Source organism: Heteronotia binoei, chromosome 11 (genome assembly GCF_032191835.1).
Source record: "Heteronotia binoei isolate CCM8104 ecotype False Entrance Well chromosome 11, APGP_CSIRO_Hbin_v1, whole genome shotgun sequence".
NCBI classification, from domain to species: domain Eukaryota; kingdom Metazoa; phylum Chordata; class Lepidosauria; order Squamata; family Gekkonidae; genus Heteronotia; species Heteronotia binoei.
This window is the reverse complement of record NC_083233.1, coordinates 58951690-58975876: the sequence shown is the minus strand read 5'-3', so window position 1 is coordinate 58975876 and position 24187 is coordinate 58951690. Positions and strand designations below refer to the sequence as shown.

Genomic DNA, 24187 nt, shown 5'->3' with positions numbered 1-24187 from the left:
AACAAGTCCTGTGAGACCAGAACGACACACAGTATTCCAAGTGCAGCCTGACCAATGCAGTGTACGGCAGGACTGTGACATCTTGTGACTTGGATGTTATGCCTCTGTTGACACACTCCAAGACTACGTTAGGCTTTTCCCCCTTCTTCATGCATTGCACTGGCTGCTCATATTTAACTTATGGACCACCCATATCTCAAGATGTTGTTTACTCACACTCTTATCCAGAAGTGTATCCCCCATCCAGTATGTGTGTTGCTTATTTTTGTTACCCAGATGTAGAATTTGGCACTTATCCTTGTTAAATTGCATCTTGTTCACTTCCACCCACTTTCCCAGCATGTTCAGATCATGTTGAATTCTGTATCTTCTTGTGTGCTTGCTGTTCCTCCCAATTTGGTGTCATCTGCAAATTTAATGAATAGCTCCCCACACTCTCGTCCAGATCACTGATTAAAATATTGACAATTACTAGGCCCAGAACTGAACCATGTACAGTTCCTGAGGCCTCACTTCAAAAAGGATGCGGACAGAAGGGAGTGGGTACAGAGGAAAGCAATGAGAATGATCAGGGGCCTGGAGACCAAGCCCTCTGAGGAAAGGCTTGAGGGACTTGGGAATGTTCAGTCTAGAGAAGAGGAGGTTGGGGGGGGGCATGATATTTTTTTTAGGTACCTGAAGGGCTGTTGTTTAGAGGAGGGCAGGGAGCTGTTCCTTTGGCAGCAGAAGAGAGGACTCACAATAATGCATTTAAATGAAGGGTAAGAAGGTACTGGCTGCATATTAGGAAAAACTTTTTTACAGTAATTTATTTATTTATTTATTTATTTATTTATTTATTTATTTATTTATTTATTTATTTATTTATTTATTTATTTATTTATTTATTTATTTGGGATTTATATCCCGCCCTTCCCACAAGTGGCTCAGGGCGGCTTCCAGTGATAGATCCAACAAAATTACAGTATTTAAACATATAAAGGGATCAGCATTTAAAACAGATAAAAACAGATAAAACCATGGTTATCAATAAATATTAATAAATATTTCAACTGTATATAAAAGAAATCCGGCAAGTTACATTAAAATTCTCAAGCTAGGTATAGGCTAGCCGGAAGAGGGTCGTCTTACAGGCCCTGCGGAACTGAACAAGGTCCCGCAGGGCCCTCACCTCTTCCGGCAGCTGATTCCATCATGTAGGGGCCATAACAGAGAAAGCCCTTTCTCTGGTGGATTTCAAACGGGCTTCCTTCGGCCCAGGGATAGTAAGGAGATTTTGTGTTCCCGACCTCAGTACTTTCTGGGGAACGTGTGGGGAAAGACGGTCCTTCAGGTAGACAGGTCCCAAGCCATATAGGGCTTTAAAGGTGATAACCAGCACCTTGTACCGGACTCGGTATATTACTGGAAGCCAGTGCAGGGTCCGAAGACCCGGCTGAATGTGTTCCCACTTTGGGAGACCCAATAACAGCCGGGCCGCGGCATTCTGCACCAGCTGCAATTTCCGAGTTCGGGACAAGGGCAGCCCCATGTAGAGGGCATTGCAGTAGTCTAACCTCGAGGTGACCGTGGCATGGATCACTGTTGCTAGGTCGTCGCGCTCCAAAAAGGGGGCCAACTGCCTTGCCCGCCTAAGATGAAAAAACGCAGACTTGGCAGCGGCTGCTATCTGAGCCTCCATCTTTAAGGAAGGCTCCAACAGCACCCCCAAGCTCCTGACCCTGTCCGCCGCTATCAGCGGCGCACCGTCAAAAGCTGGTAGGGGGATTCCCCTTTCCGGACCGCGGCGACCCAAGCAAAGGACCTCTGTCTTCGCAGGGTTAAGCTTCAGCCCGCTCAGTCTGAGCCATTCAGCCACGGCATATAGTGCCCGATCTAGATTTTCCGGGACGCAGGTCGGCTGGCCGTCCATCAGTAGATAGAGCTGGGTGTCATCAGCATACTGATGACACCCTAGCCCGTACCTTCGGGCAATCTGGGCAAGAGGTCGCATATAGATGTTAAATAACATCGGGGAGAGAACCGCCCCTTGGGGCACACCACAGTCAAGTGTGCACCTCCGGGACAGCTCCCCCCCGACTGCGACCCTTTGTCCCCGACCTTCAAGGAAAGAGGAAAGCCACTGTAAAGCCAACCCCTGAATCCCTGCGTCGGCGAGGCGACCCTTCAGTAGCCGATGGTCGACCGTGTCGAACGCAGCCGACAGGTCTAACAGCATCAGCACCGCCGAGCCGCCCCGATCCAGATGCCGTTGATGGTCATCCACTAGGGCGACCAGCACCGTCTCCGTCCCATGTCCCGGGCGAAAGCCGGACTGAAATGGGTCAAGGATGGAAGCATCCTCCAGGAAAGTCTGCAGCTGCATCGCCACTGCCCTATCAATAAGTTTGCCCAAAAAGGGCAAATTTGAGACCGGCCGATAGTGTGCCAATTGGGCCGGGTCTAACGATGGTTTCTTTAAGAGGGGACGGACCACAGCCTCTTTGAGCGGCGTTGGAAAGTGCCCTTCCCTCAGGGATCTATTTATGATATCCCGTATAGGATATCTAAGGTCACCCTGGCAAGATTTAATAAGCCAGGAAGGGCATGGGTCCAATTTACAGGTAGTTGGGCGAGCAACTAAGAGGATCCTGTCAACTTCCTACAGGCTGAGGGGGTCGAAGTCATCCAGCATATAATCCGAAGACAGGCTCGGAGCCTCGAGTTCGCTAACTGTCTCAAAATTGGCAGAGGAGTCGGGGCGGAGTGACGCGATTTTATCCACAAAAAATTTCGCAAAAGCCTCACAGCCTATTTCCAATTCAATAGTTGGTTCAACAGTGGAATCAGCTACAGAGGGAGGTGATGAGTCCCCTTCACTGGCAGTCTTTAAGCAGTGGGTGGACAGACACTTGTCAGGGATGCTCTAGGCTATCCTTCATTGACCAGTATTGGACTAGATGGCCTGTATGGCCCTTTCTAACTCTGTGATTTTATGTGAGACCCATTCTTCTGTGGAACCTTATTTAATGAGTGTGGCTCAATTGCACACTCTCAGCCTAACCTACTTTACGCAGTTTTTGTGAGGATAAAATGGAAGAGGAGAACAACATAAGCTGCTTTGGATCGCCATTGGGAAGAAAGGTGGGATATAAATGACATAACTAAATAAAATACTTAGGTATTCTTAGAAGATCCAACAGTAGCTCCAAACATGATAGGTGAAATGATGCTAAAGGTACAGGGTCAATAGTTGTGGAATTCAGAGTTACAGTTCTTTACTCTCTGTTAGGGAAGACTATAAGTTCACTATTTTTCCAACATGTTTCTCCCCCCCCCCCTCTCTGCAAAATGAATGTGGGATAGAAGCCACAAAAAGCATGGCCAAGCAAAGATTATTTGATTTTTTCCTCCCTCTCTCTCTCCCGCTTCTTTCCACCCCCCTCTCTACTGTAACACTTTTAGAGCTTCCTCTTGAGGTTTCAGTAAATGAACAAATAGTATTTGTGGCCTAGAAATCCAATAGAATTAAAGGACTTGGAATTCAAAATAAAGTATAAATCCTAAATGTTTGTTTGGATCTATGTTCTCTGTTTGAGATTCCAGATTGATTCACAACAGGGAATGTAAAGCTTGGTAGCAGTAATGAGGCACCTATTATTTACTCTTTTTTTGGCAATTGACTCAGATTTTACAGAAGTTTTGTTCAACTGGTATTCTAAACAAGTTTCAGTACTCATGTGGGATGGGTAAAATGTGCACTATTTATTGATTTGTTTTTGTTACATTATTCATACCCCATTGTTCTGAATTGAAACTTAACTTAAAATGACTTTGTTGTTGACATAATTTCTCTCTCTCCCCCTCTCCCCCTCCTCCTCCTCTTTCCCCTCCTTCCCTCCCCCCCCCCCCCAATATATATATATTACCAGGTGATTGGACAAGTTGGTGGTGGTTTTGTGATTTGGCACTCTGACAGTTTATTTTTAGAAGCATAGAAAGCATTTTTTAAAAAATCCAGCAACTTTCTGTAATTAATTTCAAAGTGTAGACATTTAATTTTGCTTCTAGAGTATGGAATTTGCACTGGCCTGCGGTCCAGGACATGATCTGTCAGTGATTATAATATAGTGGGTTCGATGCATTGAAGAGGCAAACTAGTGAACATCACCTCTTTATTAGGTACAGCATTGCGTAGGCTGCACTTCAAGACTCGAGAACTGGGCCAACTATATACAACTCAGAGTTCCTGTGCAAGCATGTTATTGGACCATTCAAACCAGCAGGGGGCCTGTGATTGGTGCAGGGCAGCAGGGTCTGAATCCTGCTGCCCATTGTTCCTAAGTCCCCAAGCTCCATTCTCATGGCTCCAGTGAGCCAGGCAGGAACACCCTATTCAGTCTTCACTTCACAGTGTTGGTAGATAATTTGATGGAATCTTGCTTTTGAATGGCAACCAGAGTTCCATGTATTCCCTGTATTAAAATTGTTTTGGTTTTTTATACACAAGCCCTTGATATCTGTTGTTCTCAAGGTGCATTTTTTGTTAGCACAGGTGAAAGTGGAAGATATTGCAGTATGTTTTGTTTCACTCAGCTGGGAATCTTGACATTGCATTCTGACTCACATATTGATTGGCAGTTTGGATGCATGTTGCCATTCAGAAGGTTTTAATTCCACCCAGGGAAGGACTTGCAAGAATGTAGTTTCTCCGGGTCCATTCATTGAAGAAGGACAGTCTAGAGAGTGTCTCTGATTCTTGGGATTCTGCTGCTGTATTTTTCTAAGCTCCTAAACTGTGATATCAACAGGAGGAAAGACTCCACTGCAAATGCATGGTATGTTTAGGGATAATGAAGAGTGCTGTGGTACATCTGGGGAAGTTGTAGAGGGCACTTGTCCATTTTACTTGCTCCTGTGCAAGCTCTGCCCAGACTTGAACAGCCCAGACTAGCCCTATCTTGTCAGATCTTGGAAGCAAAGCAGGGTTGGCCCTGACTAGTACTTGGATTGGGAGACTAACAAAGAAGTCCAGGGTTGCTGCACAAAGGCAGCAGTAGCAAACCACAGCTTTGTTTGCCTCTTGCCTTGAAAACCCTACAGGGTTGCCTAAATTAATTAGTTCATAGAAGCAACTTGACAGCACTTATACACACACAACTGTAATGTGGAACATGTTTGTTTAAAAGCAACTTCCACTGAAATCAGTGAGACCTTATTTCCATGTAAACATGCTCAGAATTCAGGCAGCCATTGACAGTGATGTAAATCATTTCCTTTGGGGCTCCTTGTGCCTGGGATATTGCTGCAGTTCCCTGAGGGACACAAGAAGACCAAGATAAGGGAACTTTGCAGCTGTTTCTACCCCATGACCGTGTAAGTTATGGAAAAGGGAAGACTCGGTGGATGGAAGGACTGATTTGCTTCCCCCATGTGTAGACAGCCTGAATTTAAACTGTGCAAACATAATTCACAATATAATTCAAGCATTTTGAAGTTGGGAGAAGTTAAATATTGAATTTCACTTAACTGGGATTTTGTTGGCATAGTGTTTCTTTTTCTGGGACTGTATGGTAGCTGATTATAATCACTACTATTTATTTAGTTTATCTAGAAAAGTTATAGATCTTCTTCATGATCTCTGTGCAGTCCCACACTTGGATAGGGCACCTGTGCATGACCTTGTCTCAGAGAATGTTCTAGAGCAGGGATGACCAAAGTTGTTTAACATAAGAGCCACATAGAATAAACATCAGATGTTTGAGAGCAGGCAGGAAGGAAAGAGAGAGATGTGGCAAGAAAGCAACTTTAAATGCATTCTCCAAGTTACCAGTTCCTTCTCTAAGCCAGCCAATGGGGTGGTGGGGGCTTAAAGAGCCACACAATATGTGTGAAAGAGCCATATGTGGCTCCTAAGCCACAGTTTGGCCACTCCTGTTCTACAGCTAGCCTTGACTCTTTTAGTTGGGCTTTCTCCCCACTTTGGGGTGCAGGCATCTATTGCACATGCCTGGAGCTGAGGAGAAAGCTGCCTTCTGCTCAGTTCCTTTTTGACCGCCTCTCAGTTCACACCTCGTCTCCCCTGCTCGTCTTCAGCTAAGTGTTTAACTCAGTTCCTTCTCCTTTTCTTCTGCTTTGACTGAGTTCTTCTGCATATCTACCTAATATTACACCCCCCCCCAACTTTATTGTTGTATTTTCTTCTTTCTCTTTCATTCCCAGTTCCCCCCTCCCATTTCCAGCAGGGAACATTTTTGCATGGGCTGCACTCTATTTTTAAAGAAATGCCACCGCTGCCATCCTAAATTGCCCTCCAATGATAGCTGTGACTTGTGTCTCATCTGCTTAGGGGACCAGCATTGGGTGGATACTTGTCCTCACAGTGCTACCTTCACATAGCAGGCTCTAAGGAACCAGAGAAGTGTTTCATTTGCCTTGACCATGTGTCCACAAGTACTGTTGTAAACTCCATATGCAGGAAGAATGATGCCCGTTTTGCAGTCAGTACTTATGTTTGTCTCTTAGCTGCAAAAGACTACTTGGTCAGATTGTTATTCTACCTCCAGCTTTCAAATGGTATCAAACTGTGTAATGTGAGTAGAGTGCATTCACTGTACTTTCAGCTCAGCTTCTTATCTGACACAGTGTGAGTATGGAATTGCTCATTCTTCAAGTTCTTGATTTGTTTGCTCTAGAATGGCACATTAGTCAGTCAGTCACAGTCACAGAACCTTTATTGGCATAACAGTCTGCCAGCCTCTTTTTTATAGTTTAGACTTATCTTCACTGTCTTTCTGTAGGGTTGTTAAATTTAATATTAGCTGTGGGCATTACACCTGAAACTGCCTTGGTCTATCATAGTATTGGCTCCTCAGACTCATAGCAGTTCTCCAGGGTCTCAGCTAGAAATGTTTCACATCACCTACTCCCTGATCATTTTAAGAGAAGATGCCAGGGATTGAACTTGGGACCTTCTGCATGCTACACATGAATTTGCCTTATATGCAGACAGACTGTGTCAGTCCATCCAAGTCAGTAATGCCTGTTTGGGCTGACAGCAGCTCTCTAGGGTCTTTCCCATCACCTACTAGCTGATCCTTTTATCTGGAGATTGAACCTGCAGTCTTCTGCATGCAAAGCAGAGTCTCTTTAACTGAGCCACGTCTGTTCCCTTAAAACATTAAATAACAAAGTTGCTGCTGGTAAGTATTGTAAGTCAGATTCTCAGCATTTAGGTGCAAAATCTGATAAGCAGTTGTTTTTGTTGTAGCATTGGCAGTTCAGGGGAGCTGATGATGGCTGGGAGCCCCAAAGAGCTATTCCCAGAGCTGCTTTATTACCTGAATCAAGCCATTGTTCTGTCAAGGTCAGAAGATCTCCAGGATTTTAGGCAGGAGGGTCTTTTTAACAGAGGATTTCAGGGATTGAAGTTCTCTCTTGGAAGTTCAGCAGGCACAGTGCTTCATCCATTTCAGAGAATGAAAAGGTGTGTCCTTTTGTTGGTCTTGTTGTTGCACCTAAAGGGATTGGGTATAGCAGACATTCTTGCTGTTCATCTTCTTATTCTTATTCTGGTCTGTTTGTTTGGCCATTGCTATTTTTGTTTAGGTTCCTTACTGAATCACTAGTCGGATTTTAATTATATTCATTTGCTTTATTGTAAGCCACCATAGGAACCTTTTTCCTGCAAGGTGGTTTATAAATATGAGCTCAAATCTAAGTATAAATAAAATGGTTCCCTGTTGTCATCTGGAGTTTGGTCTCCAGTAGGCAAAAAATTGACAGCATCTTGTCCCTGGGCAACTGTGGATTTGAATGAGCACTCAGCATTTAAGTGTGAAGTCATGTTCGTCTGAAAAGTTGCAAAATGATCTTTGATAAATTGCTCAGATAAGTTCTGTTTGTCTTAAAACGTTTCTCTTTTGATTGTAAACTTTTTCCTGTTTTTTTGTCTTGTTCCTTAATAATTGCCATTATAGTTGTATCTTTAGAAATATAAACCCTTCTAGGAATAAAGAATTATTGACTTTAATGATACAGTATCTCATGTTTCCTGAATTTAATGCTAGAAATCTGATTTGCTTAATATTGAATTATGCAGTACCAAATCGACATGATGATCTGTTCTGTTTGTTTTGGCAGCCAGATAATAAACTAAAAGATGTTTATTGTGCACATTTAAACTGTTAAATATTTGGTTTTCTCAGATTAATAATTTTTGCATCAAATAAGGCTGTGATACTGTTCGTGCTTCCTGAACAAGGAACTTCTGTTGGAAGCAATATGAACTTTAAGTTCATTTGGGATTGCAGTGTTAGAAAGTAATAGGAGGATTTTGTGAAATGAGTTTCATGATGGGGACAGTTAATACGAAAGGGCAGGTAAAACATACTGGTATCTGTGTAAATGCAGAACTGACAAAGTTACGAAGGGTTCAACATGTGAAATATACAATCTTGACTCAGTGGTGATTGATTGCTGTTGAGTCTTAATTTTTTCAGCAGTTGCCAAATATTTCCTATTGTGTTTCATTTCAGATGCCTGATGGATAAGAATTTTGTGAGGATTGGAAAATGGTTCATTCGGCCGTATGAGAAAGATGAAAAGCCCGTTAACAAAAGGTAAAATATCTTTGTACTTTGAAATAAACTTCCATGACTGTCAGAATTAGGGATGGACACAAACCAAATTGTGAACCAAAAGTTGTCATTAGCCATGCTTGGTTCATGGTTTGCAAACCTTGGATGGTGCCATCCTGCCCTCACAAACCTCCCAGGTGGCTTTGAGAGGTTTGTATGGTTTGTGTCAGTAGATGTGCTGGCACTGGTGGCAGGACTTGGGGAAGGCTTTTAAAGATACCACAGTCTTTTTAAATGCCTTCTCAAAACTATGCTGTCACTATAGTGCAACCCAGCGAGTCACATTGCCATTTGCAGCACATGAAGCAGGTTTTCATCAACAAACAGGGCTTTATTTCTTACTTTAAGGCTGCAGTTTGGAAAAGGCTACAGGAAGCTTCCTAGATTGTTCTCATTAGAATGCAGAGTTGGTTGCTGCCATTTCCTCTGAACCAGGCTGTTCAGGGGGAAAGGTTGCTTCCATTTTTATCCCAAAGTCATTGTATTTCCTCCTATCCCTGGAGGATGTGACTTAAACCTGTGGGTAGAACAAAGTTAATCTCTCTCTTACTTGGAACCTATGACTCCCAGTTTTACATCATAGCTCAGTGCCCTCTACAGAGAAGGGTTTGAGTCAGCTCTCTTTTCTGTCACTCAGTATTAAAAACTAGGAGTTACGGAGTTGTTGCATGGGATCTGCAAATCCATCCAGCTTGGGCAGACTTCTCCCACCTGTGCCATCTCCCTAGGCTCACCTCCACAATGGCCATAGTCCTCTCCTCCCAATCTCTGTGCTGGGCCAGCTAACAAGTTTTATTCATCAGCCAGCTTGCTACAGAACAGCCATACCTCCTCAACTAAGCCCACCTGCTCCAAGCCCCTACCTACTAAGCAGCTGGCATCACACCATCCTCAGCACGATGGGAGGAGCAGCTGAGCATCCATCGGTCATGACTGGGTTCAGCATAACCTGACAGCTCTATCCACAAGGAGCATTTTGTATAGTTTTTTTTGTGCCATCTATTAGAAATATACTAGTAGAACATTCTAGTAGAAATCAAGATTTATTAAGCAAATGACATTGGTTAAACCAATGACAGCAATGAAGATACTGTGAATTTAGGGGGAGGTATTTGTAGGTTTCCTGCATTGTGCAGGGGGTTGGACTAGATGACCCTGGAGGTGCCTTCCAACTTTGTGATTCTAAGTTTTGGCCGTCCTTCCTGATAGCCAAACTCAGGGCAGTTTACAGCAATTTAAACAGATAAAACTAGATTAAATAACAGTAAAAACAGTGCAGTTCCTGAAAACCAGATGGCATCAAGTGGTGCAGCTATTTTGCGGGGGAATGAGAGCAGAAGATATAACCATAGCTGTCTTCAATCAAATACCTGGCAGCATATCTCTGCCTTGCAGGCCCTGTGGAATGGTAGTAATTCCTGCAAGACCCAGATGGAAATTGGCAGAGAGTTCCACCAGGTTGGGACTAGGGCAGAAAAAGCCCTGGCCTGAGTTGAGGACAGCCAGATCTCTCATAGGCCAGGGACCAGCAGCAGGTGTTGATCACTAGAACACAAGGTCCTCTTGAGTGTATACCAGGAGAGGCAGTCCCAAAGGTACATGAGTCCCTGGCTGCTTAGGGCCTTAAAGATTAATGCCAATACCTTGAATCTAATCCAGTACTCCATTGGAAGCCAGTGCAGCTCCCGCAGCAGAGGAGAAATGTGAGCTGTGTGCAGGGTCCCCGTAAGGACCCAGGCTGCAGCATTCTGCACCAGCTGGAGTTTCCAGGTCAGCTTCGAAGGTAGGCCTGCATATAGAGCAAGTTACAGTAATCCAGCCTAGAATTGACTGTTACATGGATTACAGTGGCTAGATTTGGGCGAGACAGGTAGGGGGCCAGCTGCCTGACTTGGCATTGTTGGTAAAACACCAATGATGGAAACCTGGGCCTCCGTTGTCAGCATCTCCCCAGCTGAGCCACAGAACCTCCATTTTAGAAGGATTCTTCAGCTGCAAGACTACAGAAGCTGGCTGATGTAAAGGCTTTAGGTCCTCAAATGATGGTCAACCAAATAGAACTGTGATTTTTGGGAGTGTGCAAAATTTCAGTATCCAAGTTCAAAACAGGAAAGCCATTCATCCAAAAACATTTTAATTTCCAGAATCCAATTGGGTGCCAGAATATGGTTATACTCTCAGCATGAAAGCAAAATGTGTTAAATCTTCCCAAACAAAATGCTAACTAAACTAAGCTGCTACACATATGTGTGAGTCATATTCAGTCTGAAATAGCTATATTTGCTTATTTATTACAGTGAAGTGGTTGGTACTGTTTTGCAGCTTTTGCTCTGATTAAAGTATAGCTAGTACAGACCAATGACTTGACATGGTATAAGAAAGCTTCATATATTTGTATAGTTTAGAGTTAAGGTACAGCAGCCTAGAATGCCTCCTTTTCATAACACAATTAGCAGTTAGTCTGTACATATGGGAAATTGTTTGGATGCACAGTGAGCTTTCAGTCTTTGACAGACAATTGGTGGATGCTTATATATTTTGATTTTAACTTTCCTCCCAAAGGAGCTCATAGGGATCAAAATCTAACACAAATAATGATTAAAGGTCAATACAAAATGCTTCTTGTGGATAGAACTGTTAGGTTATGCTGAACCCAGTCATGACCGATGGATGCTCAGCTGCTCCTCCCATCGTGCTGAGGATGGTGTGATGCCAGCTGCTTAGTAGGTAGGGGCTTGGAGCAGGTGGGCTTAGTTGGGGAGGTATGGCTGTTCTGTAGCAAGCTGGCTGATGAATAAAACTTGTTAGTTGGCCCAGCACAGAGATTGGGAGGAGACGACTATGGCCATTGTGGAGGTGAGATGGCACAGGTGGGAGAAGTCTGCCCAAGCTGGATGGATTTGCAGATGCCATGCAACAACTCCATAGCTCCCTGGGGATCCCCAGCGCACAGGCTGGGTACCACCATTCTAAGGTATTAACATTTTTAACTTGCATTGTACTGTATAAACTTTTAAGACTAGAGCTTCTATTTTAAATCTGTCAAAAGAAAACTGTTTGTTTGGCTTTGTTTCAGTTTCAGTTTAGTTTATTTCAATTTATATCCCGCCCTTCCCACCGAAGGCGCTCAGGACGGCTTACAACATATAAAATCTAACATAAGTTTAGCTTTAAAAACATCAATTTACAACAATTTAAAACAGTAAGATAATAAAACATATAGAACAGCGCCCATCAGCCATTTGTGCCCATCAGTAACAACCCCCCCCCCCCCGTCTCTGAAACATGCCAAACTATGATTAGTCAGCTGTGGCAAACACACACACACACACATTTTAAAATTGGACTTAGTAACTGCCCTTCCTTGCATCTTTTGTTTATTGTTGCTGCTCAATATTTTATCTGTGCATGAAATGAAGAATTATTAGGACAAGTGGAAAGAGTCATTAAATGTACAACTTACTGGGTGGGCCATATATTTGTTCTTTGTTTAGCTTTTTTTTTTAAAAGGCTAGAAGGAAAATAGATGAAGTTTAATGGAAATGTTAGGAATTATAGTATCACTGAGATGGCCACAATTGATCTGTAGTGTGTGTGTGTACTTGCCAATTAACTGAGACTAAGGCTCTTCATGCTCTGATATGGATAACTCAGGGTAGCCCAGTCTCAGAAGCTAAATACTGGTTAGTTCTTGGATGGGAGACCACCTAGGAAGTTTAAGGTTGTTACACAGAGGCAGACAATAGCAAACCACCTCTGTTCATCTCTTGCCTTAACGATTGCTTTAAGTTGGCTGCGACTTGACATCACAAAGAAAGGTTCTTCACAATGCTTAAGAAAGGTGATTCTTACTATAGCTTATTTCTGCTGAACTCATTTGTACTTGTTCTGAACATGACAGAAATACAGAAAACAGCAAGTGTTTACTAAACAATACAGAAATAATTGATAGGGAAGTACATGTTCACCTGTACAACCATTAACAAGATATTTTAGACCACAATGATGCGCTATGAATAATTTTGTTTTTATTTTTAAAAGCCTAGGGCAGTAACTACTCTTATCCTTATACGTTTTTGAAATTGAAATGAAAATAGCAAAATTGATTAGTTTTTGTTATTGTGTTGTGCTGTTGTTTGCGCCCCCAGCTGTGAAGAGAGTTTTCAGCGATTCTGCCAGTCTAGCATTTTATTATGAATTCAGTTTATTCTGTTTAAAAGGTTGGGTTTGCCCCTGAGACTACAGTTCCTTCATTGCTCTTTTGACTCCAGCTTTGCATCCCTGGTAGTAAAAGCTGTGGCAACATGCTCTGTAATTTTTAACGTGTCATATTTGAAAGAAGTATTAGTTCTCCTATGGTTGCAAGTAACAGCCAGGGAGATCCCACAGAGGCACTGCTGAACAAGATAATGCATTTCTGGAATGTGGGAATGTGCTGGCCAGAAAATTGCAGTCTGCATTCCTTTCATCTAGCATGTCATCTCTGAAAGTACTTTCTGTAGATGTTTACAGCTTCAAATAATCTGGCTCAATCTACATGCCTTGTATGTTCTTTTTTACTGAGCACAAACTTCCAAAGTATGGGAGGATTATTGAGCTCAAAATATAGAAATGGTGTGTCTAAGCTGCCTCTTATTTTCTGTTGCTTCTCTGGTTGCTGTGAAAGACATTTCACTTTGTGTCTGTGCATATTTCCATACATATTTCTATGGATGGAACAGCGGCTGTTCCTGAGAGTTTCACAGTATGTCAGCTCTCTAGAACGCACACATGTTCCACTTCTTTAATGCGTCTGGTTGCTGAATTCATTTTTTTAAATAATTCAGGAAGCCCTTATTTTAGGAACCTTCAATGAAATAAATGAATACGTTGTTGTTGTTGTTTGCTCTTGTTTGCTCTTGTGTTTGTGAATAGCTAAACTTACGATCATTGCCCCAACTTGCGTGTGTTTCTTTTTTGAAGTGTGTGTAAGTGACTGTCAGCATATTATCAACTGCCCTTTATGCTTGTGCCATGGGAAATGATAATACTTGATAGTTTGTAAGAATTGAAACAGGAAGCTGTATCCTTGTGTTTGTGACCCTGTCATGCCATTAATCACAAAATGACTCAGACTCCACTGAGATCTAGCAAATATTTGAGATGCTTTGCTGAACTGGCAGCGCCAAAGATGTATTGAGGGTGTTCTCATGGCATGCTAGCTAACAGTAACTTCAGACCCAGCTTTTCCCATAATCCTTCAGAAGGCACTACACTCTTTAATCTCTTACTTTGATGTCTCCTAGGTTTTCTGCTTTCCATTTATCTTATATTTAACTCCACAACATGCCGCCCAGCATGCAGTTCCAAGTATCTGCACTATGGGGCCAGGTACTGATGGTGGAGAAGCTTATGTGACCCTGGAGGAACTCTCAGGTTCACGGAAAAATCTCAATTCCCCCCTCCCCCCAAAGTAATAAGTGTTTGTGTTTAGAGTGGGAAAAAATTTGCTCCCCCCTCCAGTGTTTGTGTTCAAAGTGGAGAAAATAGTTTTTTCCAAGATCTTGTGAAAGTACTTCATGAGATCTCAGAAGCCATTTTGGATTATCTAGGCAACCACATTCAACATCACTGATGATAGCTTTGATTGCCTAGACAACCTAAAACGGCTACTAAGATCTCATGAGGTAGTATAATAAAATTTTGGTGAGCATTTAGTCCTCTTCCCGCTCTCTACATCCCACTTTTCCTTGCAGTGTGGATCCAAAATGGCTTACAACATCTTCTGTCTCCATTTTATCCTCACAGTAACTCTTGTCAGGAAGGTTTGGCTGGGTGTCTGTGACTGCCCCCAGGTCGGCTAGCAAACTTCCATGGCAGAATGGGGATTCATACCTTGGTTGGTCAGCTCCTAGCCTGACATTACTGACTTTTACACCAAGCTGGTTTGCACCATTAATGGAGAAATGGTGTGTGAAGGGTTGTTGGCCTTAGTGCTCCCTCAAGAAGGGGGGCACAGTTTTCTGATCACCTTCTTTTTCCTGCATTTGTCAGCTCTCAGCTCTGCAGTCCTAGCAGGAAGCTGAGTGCTGTCCTCCTTGGACCTTTTAAATGCAGTGTGGCTATATGTGCGCGCTGTCTGGCCACTTCCAATCTCTCATGAGAGCTCAGTAGTCAGTCTGCAGTCTGGTCCTGGTTTCTCCTGTCCTGCAACACTGTCAGTCAGCTGTTGATGTGGCAACTTTGGGCCTTTAAAGAAGAGTGGCTAGCAGCTACTAATCTCTTCCCTTCCTTGAATCAGCTCCAGGTAGGTCCAGGGATTCCTGGAGAGAATTGGGCAGGCATGGAGATCTGGCGAAGGAGAAGTGAGGGAGCAGGAACAGGAAGGAAGGAAAATAAAACTTAGAGTGGGAAATGTTTCCCCCTCTTAAGGTATATAGGGTAATGCTTGAATTTGAGGTATAACACATCCACTCTTCGTTATTCTTAATAAACTCAGGAAGTCCCAAAGAAAGTAGGAGGAGCATTTGCTTCTCATCCTCCCTGCAGGATTTGCTGAGGTTTTGATAACTCTTGGCTCACTTGGCATATAAGCGTCCCTTTTCTTCCCAGACTTGCAGAAGGCCCCTGCTTGCTTTGAAATTAATAGTCCTTTTTTTTTGCATGCTTTTGGAAAGACTTTGAGTTTTATGAGGTAGCAGCATTAAGGGCACCGCAGTGTGATTTTCTTAATGTGCTTTCAAGAAGACTGTATAGGACCTATGTAACTCACAATTTCACAGATCGTATGGCTTCAGTATATTTCCCCAAAACAAGAATACTTGGCCTTATATTTTTTTTTAAGTCAGCTTTGTAGGCGGTGATTGTGATTTATATTGTGTGGGTTAAATGTTAGCTTGCTTAACTTGGAATGTTATGGGTGGTTGTACTTTTGTTACAGGAGATTAAATATTACATGCATTGACTTTGAATCTGGTGGATTACTACGGTTGTGTGAAAACAATATAGATGAAACTTAATGAGGCCTGCAATATATGGTCATTTGGTATGTAGAGGCATGCTGTAGGAGGAAATGAATGGATATAGAAGAGCCAGCCTCACTGTCAGTTGAAATTAGATAATGATATTTTTTGTTGCATGGGCATGTAAGATCCTTATGTCTGACCTTTGGGGATGTCAGCACAACACACCCAGGTTAGAGACAAATACATTTAATATTTTAATTGCTTCAGTTACAACATTAACTCAAAACTACAAATGGCATCTATTAGGAATGTTTGTTCCTTGTCTGACGATCTTTTTTGGTCATTATTATTGAGAACAACTTTGGTTGTCTTGCCATGAATGAGTTTTGTTTACCCAAACATAGTAAGCATCTGAACATTGAGGATTATGAGCAGAGGCCTAGTTGCAGCTGTTTTGTACTACAAGTGAAGTTCGAGGAATGTTTAAGCTGCTTTCCTCATTAGACGCTCAAGACTGGCAGAGTATGTAAAGGATAAGCAAAGTACCCCTGATGTGCAGTTAATTAGATTTGTCAGGAGTCCCAGTTGTTCAGCCTGCCACGCAATGTTGTCACTTACTATATCCATAATGAATTGTCTTAAGGGCATCTGTAAATATTGAGCAGCTCTTTTATTTTCTGAATGGCTACTCTAATATTGTTGCCCCTGCATGACAACTTGAATTGTACATCAGGGAAAAAACCTTGATTACAGAATAAGCTTCCTCTTAAAAATAAACCATCTGATCATTAACACATTCTGCCAGCTCAAGCACCAAAGAAAGCTAATTCTGCCATTTCTCAGTACAAGTTGCAATATATTAGAATTTAGCCTCTTTGCTTAGAAAATGCTTGTAGATGCATTGTCTACTATAATGCATTTCAGTTAGATGCTTCATATGCTTCAGTTATACATGAGGTACTCTTATTACTTTGAATATAGTGAAAATTTTATTTGCAAAATTTATACCAGCCTTTTTGGCCTCATCAGGGCCACCAAGGCAACTAACAGATTAAAAAAATGCATAATAAAAGCACTTCACAAAAATTTTAAAATCAAGCTAAAATAAATGTACAAAAACATTTAAAACAACTAAAACATAGGGCAGGAAGGAGGGATCAATGAGGGAACAACAGACAAAGCAAAGTATTCTTTACTCACTGGCAGAAGATGGCAAAAAAGGGGATGGGTGAGTCTCTCTGGGGGGAGAATTCCTGACTTTTGGTACTACCACTGAGAAGACCCTTTCTGGTGTTGCTATTCCACCTAATCTCAGGCCACCTGAAGCATGCCTCAAAAATTGACTGATGTGATCAGGTAAGTTCATAAGGGAGTAGGTGGTCTTTTGGATAAGCTGGTCCCCAACCAGCATGGAGCTTTAAAAGTCAACACCAACACCTTGAATTATGCCTGAAATAAACTTGGAGCCAGTGTAAATGGACCAAGACTAGAATGATATGGTCCCTACAAAATATTCCAGTCAACATTCTGGCTGCATCATTCTGCACCAGGTGACATTTCTAAATGCTTTTCAAGGGCAGCCCACGCACAGTGCAGAAGAGAAGAGAATAGTTTCACTTTCCATTTTGATACTATGTAATGTCATTTGTAATATCAGAAGATGAAAACATCTGCAATGATATTTTTAATACTGATGTTTCCTGGTGTATATCTGTGTGAGAGAGATTGAACTAAACAACATAAAGCAAAAAGTTAGGGCACTTCATATATTCATACCTGGTTGTGGTTTAATAGATTCTATAATATTTTCCTTATACAGATGAAGCTAATTGTCTATTTTGATGGGATTGATGGACATGCTAGATTTCCAGAAACCTTGAAAACCCACAATGCTGCTGTTAGCACTAGTACTTTTCTTCAGGGTTTGTGGAGAATAACTAAGTGTGTTTCATCTGGTGGAGAATTTGCTATGGGACAGTCACAAGGCATAAGCTCTCTGAATTTTCACAGAACTAAGCATCTTGGACTCTGTATGTGTGTATTTTCATTTTTGTGTACCAAATGGTCAATTGCCCTGTAGCTGCAGAAGTGAGGGTGTGGCCAACCTGGTTCCTGTTACTGGACAGTCACCTCTCCCAGGCATGAACATGCTCTAACCACTGGAAACTTTCTAGAAATCACTTCCTAAATTCTGCTGTGTTTGGGCGCACCCCCCCCCCCCAGTGTAAAATAAATCAATATTGTGTAAGTCCTTTGGAATTTTGGAGTTGGGGCGGGTTGTAATCACAATGTTGTTCTGCCACCTTCATTTCCTCCTTGGATCCTCAGCAAATATGCATTGCTTTTTACTGATTTCAGCATTGTGTGCTGAATTGGAATGGGATTCATTCGTCTGCTGTCATTTGCAAATATATTCACCTTGCATCCCCCTCCGGAATGTTAGTTCATATGCCATACAAGAAGAACAAGTGTCACGTATCATGCTTATTGCTAAATATGTTTTAACATATTAAGAAATATATTTTTAACATATATATTGGGCAAAGTATGATCAGCCGCTATAGACATTGGGCCAGAGGCGTCACTAGGGCAGGGCCAAGGGGGCCATTGGCCCCCCCCTAGAGCATTCTCATTGGCCCCCTAGGGCTCTTTGAAGGCAGCAGGCGGCAAGCAATCACAGTCTTTATTGGCGGGAGACGCGGGGAGGCTCTTTCAAGGCAGTGGCGAAGCGAGAGAAGGCCGGGAGGGAAGAGGAAAGCGCAGCTCTCCGCAGGCAGGCATCAGAGGGCGAGCAGGCAAACCAGGGAAGGGAGGACGTTGCGAGCCAACCAGCGAGGGAAAGGAGGCTTTAGACGCGCGGGGCGCAGGAGGGAAGGGAAGGGGGCAGGCAGGCAGAGAGCGAGGGAGTCCCTCACGCAGGAGGAAAACAGGCGGCATCGGGCGCGCTCGCAGCAGCAAGAGGAGGAGCGGGTGAGGGGTAGCGCAGGAGCATTGCCGGCAGTGCGCATGAGCGCCAGTGCTGAAGACTCCGCACCGCAGGCGCTGCTGCTGGCGGCGGGGGAGGAGGGGGCAGGCGACGAGGACCCGAAGCGGGCTTCTTTCTCGCTGGTTCTCGCCAGGTGCGCTGAGCTCCCCCAGCCGCCGCTCTCGGCTAGCAACTGGTCTTGCACAAGCCCGCGCCGCCGCCAGCGCCTTGGGAGGGACGGACTGATGGAAGAAGTAGTTTGCAGGACGAGCAGCGCCTCTCCTCAAGTTTCGGGACGGTTACCGTCCCCAAATCTTTCGGCTTCTCCAGGCGGAGGCTTCCTTTGTTCGAACGCGAGGGATTTAGCACCTCTGGGCAGCGCACGAGGACTGCTGCTCTTCCCTCCGAGTCCGGCACACTTGGCCCCAGGGTGCAACCCACGCACTTGGCCCCAGGGTGCAACCCACCCCAGTGACGCCACTGCATTGGGCAAAATATAATCAGCTGTTATTCACTCCTTAACCTGTGAGAGAGATTACGTTGAACATTTATATTCTGTGGCATTTAGCTGTTAATTAAAATATTTATATACTGCTCTTCCAGTGCTTTTTTTTTTTTTTACTGTGACTTAGAAAAATAAGCATATGATTATAATGGGGAAAACCTCTTTAAATAGTCTGCCATATAATTTCTTCTGTCTCAAGCCTAGGTAGCTTCTTCACTGTGTGAAACACTGCAGTAGAGGCTCATATTGCTGTACAGAGAAATAACCAACAATATAGAAAGCTTTATATGGAAATTATTTTATTGGAATAATGTACTGTAGAAATTGAAAGGTAACACAGGATGTTCTTTCCTTACATTGTTCAAATTCAAGAAAAAACTTAAGGATACTCAGAACAGTTGTCACACTAATTTAAGCACATTTAAAGAACTTTGTGTGATATGTCATGGAAGTAGTTGTCCATTCATCTATTTCAATCAAATTTTTCTCCCACAGAGATTACTGTGAAACCTCAGTTTTACTGCTGCTCTGTGTAGCACCACTTGCATAACTTCTTACTTCCATATCAGATTGGTGATTACAATATCCTTACCACTGAATGAGAAGAGACATGTAAATAAGAATTTTAGCTTTGGCTTTGATTTGATTTGCATAGCAAATCAAATAAGTTCATTACTTGTATTTTTATTTGAATTATTTTATGTATTTATGGTTTTATTTCCCTTTCCCATTTACAAATCAATAAAACATATTTATTGCAGATTTTTTTCTGAAAAGAAATGTTTTACCTATGCTTTATTTTCTTTGGAAACTTTCAATTTCTAAAGATTTATCACTTAATAAAAATGAATAGATGCCATTGCCAGTCAATATTAGGCAAGCTTGGCTGTTTCAAAGTTGGCATTACTGTTTTTCAGGTGTCTGAGAATGGCACCTTTATACTTTAATGATTTATAAGTGGAGAAAGGGGGGAAAGCAATAAATGCATATATTAATCCAAATCATGCCAAGCTGCATATTATTGGATTTTTAAATGAAAGAATATTTGGAAATTGAAAAAATCCATAGTATTAAAGTTTTAGAAGATTTTCCACTCCAAATCTCTTGAAACAACATTGAAAATCTGATGTGACATCATATATTTGAACATCTGGTGTGACAAATGATACAGATGAGGATCCCGAACATGGTATGTCCCCTGCAATTGTGTTGTGGGTCAAACAATAGGAAAAGAAAAATGGGGTCAGTCATGTTCTCACAGAGTAATTCTTGCATATTAGTGCAGATGTCCATGGTATGCTGAGCAGTCAGGATGCTTACTTAGAGAACCATTTGAGCATGTAATAAAATGCAGACATGTCTTGATTACCACTAAATCATGTAAGTTGTGGAAGGTGCAAACTCTTGCAAGTTAATTGCCTCATGTGAAGGAAGCCATTTTCTAAAGATGAGGTGAATTACAGCATCATTTGAGGGCTTTTACAGCTTTGGCTGCTTTGATTTACACCTTCAAGAGAATAACACCGCACTATGTAAAAAAGGCTGGTACTTAGTTTTAAATATTAATTGCTACTAGTTTCAAAGACAAGGGAACTTGGAATGAGTGTTGACTGTCTCATAAATTGAAATTAAATAAGATTGTAAGAAGTATTCTTCTTTGTAATCTAAATAAAGCCAGACGCTGCTCTTTTGTCAAGGAAACAGAAGTGACTTCTGACAAAGCTGAGTTTGCTTGTCTTCACGAGGCTACTGTTCAAATACCAGGTTTAAGAATAAATGCTTATTTATATTCCCTCCTTTATTTTTTAAACAGTTCTGAACCCTTCAAGATGACTAAAAAATAAAAAAACATAAATGGGTGAAAATAGGCCAAGGGAATGGGGATTTGTTTGTCCCCCCCCCCCCCTCTGCTTCAGAATGACTGAAAGAGTGGAGGACAGGTGATGATTAACTGTCAAGGCAGGTTGATGGAACCTTGTTCTCGGCCCTTCTTCAGTTCTAGTTGGTAAACTGCTACAGCCAATTAAGACTTGAGCTACAATCCTGTTCACATGCATTAGAGTGTACATGCATAGAATTGGCCAATTAAAATGGGTGTGGTCTTTATCACAAGCTAGCCAATAAAGAGAAACTGTGCTATGCCATTCCATGCCTTCTCTTCATATGGACAGCCCTGCAGGAGATGCTCAGTCTTTATGACCTGATCTTCTGAAATCTTATCTTTAAAAAGTAGACTATACTTAACAGATCCACTAAGAGGCTTGCAACATGTCCTTTGTATGCTGGACCTAATCAAGTGAAAGACAAACCACTTGAGAATTCTCCAGTCCCAGATTGGTAGGTTCATGGGATGCTTTTAAAATCCCATCCTTGTAGTGGCTGAAAAGAATGATCTTTGAGAACATATCTGTATTTTTTATTTTATTTATTTAGAATTTATATCCCGCCCTTCCCACGAATGGCTCAGGGCGGCTTCCAACAATAGATCCCACATAACAATAAGCAATATTTAAACATGAGGGAATAGACAATTAAAACAGATAAAACAGATAAAACTCTAAAAATTAATAAATATTCAAGTATATATAAAGGAAATCTGGCAAGTTGCATTAGGTTCTCAAGCTAGGTATGGGCTAGCCGGAAGAGGGTCGTCTTACAAGCCCTGCGGAACTGAACAAGGTCCCGCAGGGCCCTCACCTCCTCCGGCAGCTGATTCCACCATGTAGGGGCCATAACAGAGAAAGCCCTTTCTCTGGTGGATTTCAAGCGGGCTTCTTTCGGCCCAGGGACAGTAAAGAGATTTTGTGTTCCCGACCTCAGTACTCTCTGGGGAACATGCGGGGAAAGACGGTCCTTCAGGTAGACAGGTCCCAAGCCATATAGGGCTTTAAAGGTGATAACCAGCACCTTGTACCGGACTCAGTATATCACTGGAAGCCAGTGCAGGGTCCGAAGACCCGGCTGAATGTGTCCCCACTTTGGGAGACCCAATAACAGCCGGACCGCAGCATTCTGCACCAGCTGCAATTTCCGAGTTTGGGACAGGGGCAGCCCCATGTAGAGGGCATTGCAGTAGTCTAACCTCGAGGTGACCGTAGCATGGATCACTGTTGCTAGGTCGTCGCGCTCCAGGAAGGGGGCCAACTGCCTTGCCCGCCTAAGATGAAAAAACGCGGACTTGGCAGCGGCTGCTATCTGAGCCTCCATCTTTAAGGAAGGCTCCAATAGCACCCCCAAGCTCCTGACCCTGTACGCCGCTATCAGCGGCGCACCGTCAAAGGCTGGCAGGGTGATTCCCCCTCCCGGGCCGCGGCGACCCAAGCAAAGGACCTCTGTCTTCGCAGGATTAAGCTTCAGCCCGCTCAGTCTGAGCCACTCAGCCACGGCATGTAATGCCCGATCTAGATTTTCCGGGGCGCAGGTCGGCTGGCCGTCCATCAGTAGATAGAGCTGGGTGTCATCAGCGTACTGGTGACACCCTAGCCTGTGCCTTCGGGCAATCTGGGCAAGAGGCCGCATATAGATGTTAAATAACATCGGGGAGAGAACCGCCCCTTGTGGTACACCACAGTCAAGTGTGCACCTCCAGGACAGCTCCCCCCCAACTGCGACCCTTTGTCCCTGACCTTCCAGGAAAGAGGAAAGCCACTGTAAGGCCAACCCCTGAATCCCTGCGTCGGCGAGGCGACCCTTCAGTAGCCGATGGTCGACCGTGTCGAACGCAGCCGACAGGTCTAACAGCATCAGCACCGCCGAGCCGCCCCGATCCAGATGCCGTTGAAGGTCATCCACTAGAGCGACCAGCACCGTCTCCATCCCATGTCCCAGGCGAAAGCCAGACTGAAATGGGTCAAGGACGGAAGCATCCTCCAGGAAAGTCTGTAGCTGCATCGCCACTGCCCTCTCAATAAGTTTGCCCAGGAAGGACAGATTTGAGACCGGCCGATAGTGTGCCAATTGGGCCGGATCTAAAGATGGTTTCTTTAAGAGGGGACGGACCACTGCCTCTTTGAGCGGCGTTGGAAAGTGCCCTTCCATCAGGGATCTATTTATGATATCCCGTATAGGATATCTAAGGTCACCCTGGCAAGATTTAATAAGCCAGGAAGGGCATGGGTCCAATTTACAAGTAGTTGGGCGAGCAGTTAAGAGAATCCTGTCAACTTCCTCCAGGCTGAGGGGGTCGAAGCCATCCAGCGTATAATCCGAAGACAGGCTTGGAGCCTCGATTTCGCTAACTGTCTCAAAATTGGCCGGGGGGTCAGGGCGGAGTGATGCGATTTTATCCACAAAAAATTTCGCAAAAGCCTCACAGCCTATTTCCAATTCATTAGAATTTAGTCTGCCTTGCGGCAGCGTTGTAAGTCCTCTAATTATGTCGAACAATTGTGCCGGGCGCGAAGTTGCAGACGCAATCTTAGCCGCAAAGAACGCTTTCTTTGCGGCTTTGATTGCCATCTCATAGGCCTTCAAATTCTCTCTATAAGATGTTCGGGTCACTTCGTCTCGAGTACGCCGCCATTGCCTCTCCAGTCGTCTGAGTCCCCGCTTTTGTTGCCGCAACTCCTGGTTGAACCAGGGTGATGGCTTCAAGCGGGGACGGAGAGGGCGCTTGGGTGCGACCTCCTCAATGGCCCTGGAGAGCCCATCATTCCAGGACTCTACCACATCATCCAGGGAGTCGCCAGTGGGCCAGGTGTCCCGAAGAGCCGTTAGGAACCGTTCCGGGTCCATCAGGCTCCGCAGGTGAGCTAAAATGCGCTCTTCGCCTAAACAGGTTTTGGGTGACACCCCCATACGAGCCTTAAGGGCAAAGTGATCTGACCATGGCACTGCTTCCATTGCAATATCAGTCACTGATATTCCAGCCGCGAAGACCAGGTCCAACATGTGTCCCGCCTGATGAGTGGGCGTTGTAATAACCTGGGAGAGTCCTAGTGTCGCCATGGATGACACCAGGTCCGTCGCCTGGCTGGAGGCCGCGTCGTCAGCATGGACATTGAAGTCACCCAAGACCAAAAGCCTTGGGTGCTCCAACGCCCAGCCCGCCACGGCCTCCACCAGGGACGGTAAGGTGCTGGCCGGTGCGTTAGGCGGTCGGTACACCAGCCAGATCGCCAACCCCTCCCCAACGTCCCACATCAGGCCGACACAT

At 43.7% G+C, this 24187-nt stretch overlaps 1 protein-coding gene across 2 annotated transcripts in view; it reads left to right on the top strand.

Moving 5' to 3' along the window:
* Window positions 1-24187, top strand: part of MED13L (mediator complex subunit 13L) — a 287857-nt gene that overhangs the window by 130119 nt on the left and 133551 nt on the right. For both annotated transcript variants that reach the window (XM_060250117.1, XM_060250116.1), the window contains exon 4: window positions 8517-8600. In XM_060250117.1, coding sequence (XP_060106100.1) covers window positions 8517-8600 — 84 coding nt within the window. The remainder of the gene's footprint in view (window positions 1-8516; window positions 8601-24187) is intronic.